Source organism: Atta colombica, unplaced genomic scaffold (assembly GCF_001594045.1).
Source record: "Atta colombica isolate Treedump-2 unplaced genomic scaffold, Acol1.0 scaffold126, whole genome shotgun sequence".
NCBI lineage: Eukaryota > Metazoa > Arthropoda > Insecta > Hymenoptera > Formicidae > Atta > Atta colombica.
This window is the reverse complement of record NW_017259213.1, coordinates 5,046,788-5,053,883: the sequence shown is the minus strand read 5'-3', so window position 1 is coordinate 5,053,883 and position 7,096 is coordinate 5,046,788. Positions and strand designations below refer to the sequence as shown.

Below are 7,096 nucleotides of genomic sequence, written 5' to 3'. Positions count from 1 at the left end.
TATATATATATATATATATATATACTGTCTTAACAATTCATTTATATCCTTTCACAAAGAATTTGTATATATTTTACACATCGCATTACAATATTTCTGATTAATGTTGTCAATTTTTAAAAAAACTATTGTTTTGCGTCAATAACATGATTATCACATCAAGTTTATTTACAAAAATGAGTCAATGTCAAAATCTATGTTATGCTTTTTACTTTTATAAAAAAAATACTCCATTTTCGTAAACTTCCTTTCTTACGCGTAAATTATATGTTCTATGTATAAATAAACTATCCATATACTTCCATTAGAAAAATAATTGTATAGAGAGGTAAAGATAACTGAAATTCTGATATGTTCCAGTGATACGCTAGAGATTATCAACTATTAGTAATTTTTGTAATAATGTTCACCTGGGTCTGACTGGTAGTTTGTGGTTGTGGTGACGCAGCAGGTGGTGGAGCTGGAGATTGAGACAAAGCACGCTGTGGTGACTGACCTGATGGAGTGACCTGATTACTTGGCGGTGGAGGTGGATTTGGTGGACCACCTTGATTCCACCCCCTTTGTTCTGTATATAAGCTTGAGGGATGACTGGTTTGCGTCGTATAAGAGTTTAGCTAAAAAGATTAAAGAAAATATCATGTAGAAATATTGATTCGATTGGCTAAATCTTTTCGATATTAATATACAAGAATTAAATTAAAGTCACGGATTGAAGGCAAGGCATTTATTTACCTGATGATGACTGTAAGGTGCATGAGGTCTCGTAGGTGAGGAATATCGTTGGGTATATTGTTGATATTGCATGGGTGTTGGAGAACTTTGTGCTCCTGGCCCTGTATGTAATCTCGGTGAACCCTGATAGATTGGGAAACATATAACAATTAGATCGTATATATACATAAATATAATCTTTTAACTAGATCTAAAATGTACAGATGATACAAAAATTATAGGACTCATACTCATAACAAGAAAAAGTACATGTATCGTAACGCTAGGTTTAGTCGCTGGGCTTAACCTAAGTGAAATATACTAGAGGAAGGAGGGGAGAGGGTGGGAGAAGGTAATATAAAGGTATAGATGTGTTTGTTTACCGTCTGCGGAGGACGCTGACTGGGTTGTGGATAAACTGGAGGCACAACCGGTGGCCTTTGCATAGGCCATGGCTGCTGATACTCAGGTCCCATACCGGGATAATTTCCATGAAACCGATGGACTGGAGTAGACGCCTGTAGCAATTGGTTCAAGGTAGGGGTAGGACCAGCGGTCTGGGACATACCCTGTCCAGAGAGAAACCTCGGTTGACCGGAGAAGTTGCCGGAGGTGGCACCGACGTACAATCGCGTCTCGATTTTGGAAGGAGAGTAATGCTCCTCCATCTCGGCCCGGTGGGTCCGGTCGGACTCATGCATCAAGTGTTTACCATGATAGTCGAGCTGCTTGCCGGGAAAGTCCGCGTGCTTGGCAACGTACTCCGGGAGCTGCTTGCCGGGGGGATAATCGACAGCGAGGGAGGACTTGGTCGGGGCGAATTGGTCGCCGGATTTGTTGTTGCTGTACTCGTCTGAGTAGTCGCGTATCACGTTTGGCGCGAACGGATGGCCCGGGTGGCCGGGATGGCCGGGCGCGTCGTGCGCCTCTTGCTTGCCGACGGGCTCCTGGGACGTCTGGCCGGCCTCACGCGGCGATTTTACCTCACCGGCGGCAGTGTGTCCGCCAATGTCCTCGCGGTATTGACTCATCTCGTAGCCCGTCGTGTCCCCGCCGCGACTCACATATTTAAGCAGCTGGGCCGCGCCCCGGGACACTTTATCGTCCGGCTCGGAATCCAGCTGCTGTTTTGCACTAGCACTCGCACTATTCCCACCGACTTGCGTACGCTTCTGTGCGCATTTCACGGACTCGTTCAGCTTCACATCGTTTTGTTGGCTCTCGGCTTGCGTCGCAGCCATGTTCTCCTCTCCTCACGGAGCCATCGTCGTTTTCGTAAACTAGCCAATCGCGGGACCTCGTGCGCGCCTCGCTATGGGGCCAAGTACTACGTACTCGAAATCGAAATACCGATTAGTCGAACGGCTCGCGTCGTGGCTAATACCTTACGGCACATCCTCGATCGGCCGTCCGTAGACTAAACGGCGCGCCAGGAAAAATCACTTCCTGGCCTTTTCAAAGTGGAGGGAACCAAAAAAAACTCATATGCGAACGTCAAAAGCAGCGTCGCATGTTAAACGCCATCTTGCGGCGTACCCACGCACCGAGGCCGCCTGCCTTCCTTTGGCCGCCGTTTACAACGCATCCCCTCATTTCCGCTCGCCGAGTCGCCATCCCAGACCTGTCGCCGTACCCGTACTTGCCACTCGCCGTCGCCGTCGCCGTTCGCTCAGAAAGCCTCGTTTCTATCTGTTTTTATCGATATCATCACCATTTCATTTTATACTCGCGCTCCGAGATCCTTCTCGGGGGGAATTCGAATCGATCTCGAGATCGCGAGGCACATTTTTTACTCCAAAATTAACTACCATTCTCTCGCCTCGTAACTGCATTAGCCAATCGTAGATTGATTGTCCCGAGCGTTGATAGAATCAGTTAAATTATGATGCATTAACGCTCGCTATCATCTAACTTCGTCGATTTATTTATTCGTCTACCCGTTTTAATCGCATGCTCTATTTCTCTCTCCTTCTCTATGCCTCTCTTTTTTTTTCCTCTTTAGAGTCCATCGCTACGCGACGGGGCTTTAAATCTATCTCTCTTTAAATCAGTGTATATGAGAACGTTATTGTTAAACAAACGAATCTACGTAGTTTCCTCGATCGCAATCCCGTATTTCGGATTCGACAGAAGCAATGCAACGCGACTCGCGCAGATCTAATCGACGAACTCGCGCGACTTGATTTACCGTAATATTCAAACGATAAGATTGCTCTGGATATGAGTTTTTCGCACTTTGAAGCAAAACAGACAATACGCCCGGATACTCCGGGCGTAAGGCGGGAGAAGGATATGTCGATGATAGAGTGCAGATGGTGCAGCTGGGCTTGATCTTGGTCGTATGTTTACATCGCGAAGTTATCGCGGAGCGGTTATCGACGGGACGGTCGCGAGTCGCGATAGCGGCCATTTGCATTCGTGGTGTCGGTGACGGATCGCAGTCCGAATGGAGAGCGTACCGTCTCGATCGCGGATATAGCGTGCTCAGCGACCTGCGTTATCCCCGTCGTTCGTGGAAATGGCGAGGTCGGGTAGTGATGTCTCGAGGACCGTGTATGCGAATACGATTCAAGAAAATGAGAGGAGGCTGCGTGAGGCGCGAATTAAGAATCAGGTATTGCGCCTCAAGGCTCCCCCTCTCCCTTCCTCTGTGTATCCCGTATCTGTATCGTTCTCTCCATCGAGGACCTGCGTCTGCAGCTCTGCTCGTTTCTTATTTACATTATTCCACGCCATTCACTGCACTTATTAATATCGTCGCTAAGCTGAAATAAGAAATTGTCATATTTCATATTGATACTTTCATATTTTCCTTTTTTCCCATATTTTCCTTTTTTTCAGGGAAAAGGTCGAATCAGACATGACCTGAACAAACTATTTAGCAAGCTCAACCAAGCTGTGGAAGCGAGCTCACTGAAATCTGTAGACAAATCGAGCTCATCATACAACAAAAATGTAAATATCATTTTTTCCTACTTATTTTTACATCATGAGTGATGAGGTGTGTATAGCGATACAGTTTTGTGTGTTTCTTAAGGTTTCGAGATGCTGGTACGGTCCAGTTCTGGGATTTCCACCTGGATCCTGGTGGGGCATACGCATGGACTGTTCCAGGGATAAGATGCATGAGCCTTTCAATGTTGATGTACATGAGGGACCGTTTGGTGTTATCTCTATATGTACCTCGCATACCAACGTGAATGAGGACGTGGATCTTGGTGATTATTTAACGCTTACCGGACAGGTGTATCATAAGGAACAACCTAGCATGGATCCATTCATTCGCAACTATAAAAATCAAATACCATTGAGATTAATAAGAAGTTACAATCTACAAGATAACATCGCGCCTAACACTGGATACAGGTACGATGGACTCTATGTAGTCATAAGCTGTTGGATTGGCATGGCTTTGGATGGAACCAAGTACAACAAGTTCGCGTTGATGCGTCTCGCGAATCAGGAGTCGCCCAGCTGGAGTAGCAAAGGCTCGGAAGAATTGTCTTCCGTGCGACATTGTATTCCATTGCCAAAGTCGAATCATCTAAATACATACGACTTGAGAAAATGCTCGAATAATATCGGTATTACTTGCCGAAAGCGAAAACTTAGTTATGGAGACAGTCGCGAAAGTCTCCCAGTTACTAAAACGCTACCGTCGGTTGACATCAGCAGACGGTCTGCGCCCGAGAGTTCCATTGTCACGCGTCATGTTTTTAAAAAACTACCGAATAACACGGAAAGCGCGATATCAACTTCTGTACCTGATCAAAAGATGTTGTTGTGCCTTGGTTCGTCGGCTATTAAAACTCATAATACAAACATCTCGATACGCATGGGTCTGTACGAGTCGACGCATAATTCGCAGGACGCGAAGAAGAGCGTCTCAACGATGTTGCAGAAGCCTTCCAAGCCGATCGACATCACTATTCGTACGGCATTAGATATGGAAGGTAGTCGCTTGACACCTAAGGAGGACGCCAAGCCTAGTATGGACAAGACGCGAGTGAATTCTCAGCAAAGTGAAAACGTATCCTATAACGGACATGTAGCCGATAACATAAATACTTTTTCGTTGAACAAATGTAGAGAAAATTTGTCGTCGATAGTCGTAAACTCGTCAGAACATTCTTATTGCATATCTTCATCGTTAGATAGGTCCAATACTACGAATAGTGCAAATACTACGATCGAGCGTAAGGAACAACTTCAAAATGCTCAATGCCAGGATGTACAAAACTTGAATACTGATAATGAACCGACACAGAAATCAAATTCCAGGAATGAATCACCGAGGAATTCGGTTACGACATACGAAAGAATCTCCGAATTCCACGACGCTTCGGAGATACCGAGTGAATCTTTCTGTGCGCAAAACATCAAATCCTTGGATTCCTTAACGCCGGATAAAATCTTAAACTTGATCAATAAGGAAATACATCATCCTATGTCCAAGTTACTAATCGGAAATGTGATAGGGCTGACGACCGAAGAATGCGCGATGTGGAACGCATCGAAAAGAGAAACCACTCCGGAGACCAAGAGCAAGAAGTACGTACCGACGAACGTAAATCTTAGAAAGAAGCGTAAAGAAACAGATAATATAAAGGAAAACGTTGCGAGTTTGGACAACAGAAGATACTGTAAATATTCCAAATCTGAAAGATTATTTTGGAAAGTAACCAAGCAAGCGGATGGAGAAAAATTCGACAACTTGCTATCCGGTGTAGATCGCCAATCCTGTAACGACGCGGATCAGAAACATAATAATAACATTAGGAGGAGTGATCGTAATTGCATGTCCAAGAAGAACAATGAGTATTTATCGCCGTTTCGTGTAAAGAGTTCGCTTCAGACTATCGCGCAACACACTCGCAGTTCGTATGATATAAAAACTCGTCTAAGGACTGACAAGAAAACAGTATTGGTAAAGCCGAAGTTTCCTGACTCGTCAATTAAGAAAACTAAGTACAAGAAACGAGATAGAGAAATTGCCAACTTGTCGATAGACGCTAATTTTGGTCCCATGACACGTGGACCCAGAAACAGGAGATTACGATGCAAAAACAATGCATACTTAAACTATTGCAATACCTTCAATACCATAATATATTCCAACAAGCGATACAAGTCTAGTTTTAAACGGAAGGGCAAACTGACCAAAATCAATCGTGTCGGAGAGAGACAAACAAAAAATAAGTATAGGTTGACCAATACCGTGCACGCAAATAAGAATATTAACAGTTCAATTGAGAAGCAAAAAACTCTTAGAAATAATCTTAGTAATGATAATAATGAAAATCACAATAATCATAATAATAACAATGTTAATAAGAAGAAAGAGAATGAAATCGTAACAGTTGATCATGCTATCACCAAGACTTCCTTCGACAGGAGTCGAAACAAGCTGACACGGACAATTCCTTTATCACATCGTACTGCTCAACCGCGTTTACATTGCTTTCGCAAAAAACAGGAGAAACCCAGCACGATGGACGCGACGACACAGTGTAGACTTATCTCTGATAATCCGGAAGTTTATGTTATTGGACAGTTAAACGATCAAAGAGCTATCTTGAAGATGAAATGGGATAAATTGGAAAAATTGAAGGAATCCGTGTTGGACGTGTGCGATCAAGGACCCCAGGTTCAATTGCGAATCTGCGCTACTTCTACGCTCACAGAGGATAACACGAGTCGCAAAAGCGACGAGGAATATGCGGATTCCCTGCAAGATAGAACGTCGGCTTTTGTGCCAGTGAATGCATTCGATAGCGATTTACGGATCGCGCGGCTCAGGTCGATCGGCTTCAAACCTATAATTAATCCGCAATCTCCACTGGCTGCCCACGACTTGGAAATCATACAGAATGCGTTTGTAACTACGAGCAAAGTGACGAAGCGCGATGTTGCTGAGGAGTATCACAAGTACGCAAATAACGAGGATACCAACGCAGTCGTTTATATGGATGACGAATTACAGTATCAAGATATTGAAGAAGAGGAAGAAAACGATGAGAAACAATTTACTGCAAGCACGTCGCTAAAGTCAACATTAAGAGGAGTACAATTAAAAACCGGTAACATACTTCCGGAAACATTACCCTCGCGCGAAAACTTGGAATCCCCTTGGCATGGCTGGAAGAAGATTGTGACGAATAATCAATCATATTGGATTGGCTGGTAGATGATAGACATAGGATATTGGTGGAAATTCAAATAAAGGTGCTTTTCGCTATTGCGATCAGAAAAATGAACCGTTTTATCCAAACATGTACAATATTATATCTTTATTTTTTGCCAAAAAGTAAAGGCTGTTAATAACATTCTAAATTATTCTTCTAACAGTAATACGGTATTCGAATTGATTAACATATTTTTA

The 7,096-nt window shown here is 43.7% G+C and overlaps 2 protein-coding genes across 3 annotated transcripts in view; one reads left to right on the top strand and one right to left on the bottom strand.

Moving 5' to 3' along the window:
• The window catches only part of LOC108695182 (trithorax group protein osa), a 19,380-nt gene extending 17,188 nt beyond the window's left edge, over positions 1-2,192 (bottom strand). For both annotated transcript variants that reach the window (XM_018204940.1, XM_018204942.1), the window contains exons 1-3: positions 1,098-2,192; positions 736-858; positions 411-617 (exon numbers count right to left, since the gene is read on the bottom strand). In XM_018204940.1, coding sequence (XP_018060429.1) covers positions 411-617; positions 736-858; positions 1,098-1,955 — 1,188 coding nt within the window. In that variant the 5' untranslated portion in view covers positions 1,956-2,192. The remainder of the gene's footprint in view (positions 1-410; positions 618-735; positions 859-1,097) is intronic.
• An 889-nt stretch (positions 2,193-3,081) lies between these two features.
• LOC108684190 (uncharacterized protein MAL13P1.304-like) lies at positions 3,082-7,025 on the top strand. The gene is made up of 3 exons (XM_018188358.1): positions 3,082-3,328; positions 3,556-3,669; positions 3,752-7,025. Exons 1-3 carry the CDS (start codon positions 3,233-3,235, stop codon positions 6,899-6,901), a joined length of 3,360 nt encoding a protein of 1,119 aa, XP_018043847.1. The 5' UTR covers positions 3,082-3,232; the 3' UTR covers positions 6,902-7,025.
• Positions 7,026-7,096: the final 71 nt, after the last annotated feature.

Excerpts from the sequence above, each read along its gene's own strand:
- LOC108684190 (XM_018188358.1), top strand. The coding sequence starts at position 3,233 with ATGGCGAGGTCGGGTAGTGATGTCTCGAGGACCGTGTATGCGAATACG. Across the intron at positions 3,329-3,555 it reads AGGCGCGAATTAAGAATCAG|GGAAAAGGTCGAATCAGACA; the intron begins GTATTGCGCCTC and ends CCTTTTTTTCAG. Across the intron at positions 3,670-3,751 it reads GCTCATCATACAACAAAAAT|GTTTCGAGATGCTGGTACGG; the intron begins GTAAATATCATT and ends GTGTTTCTTAAG.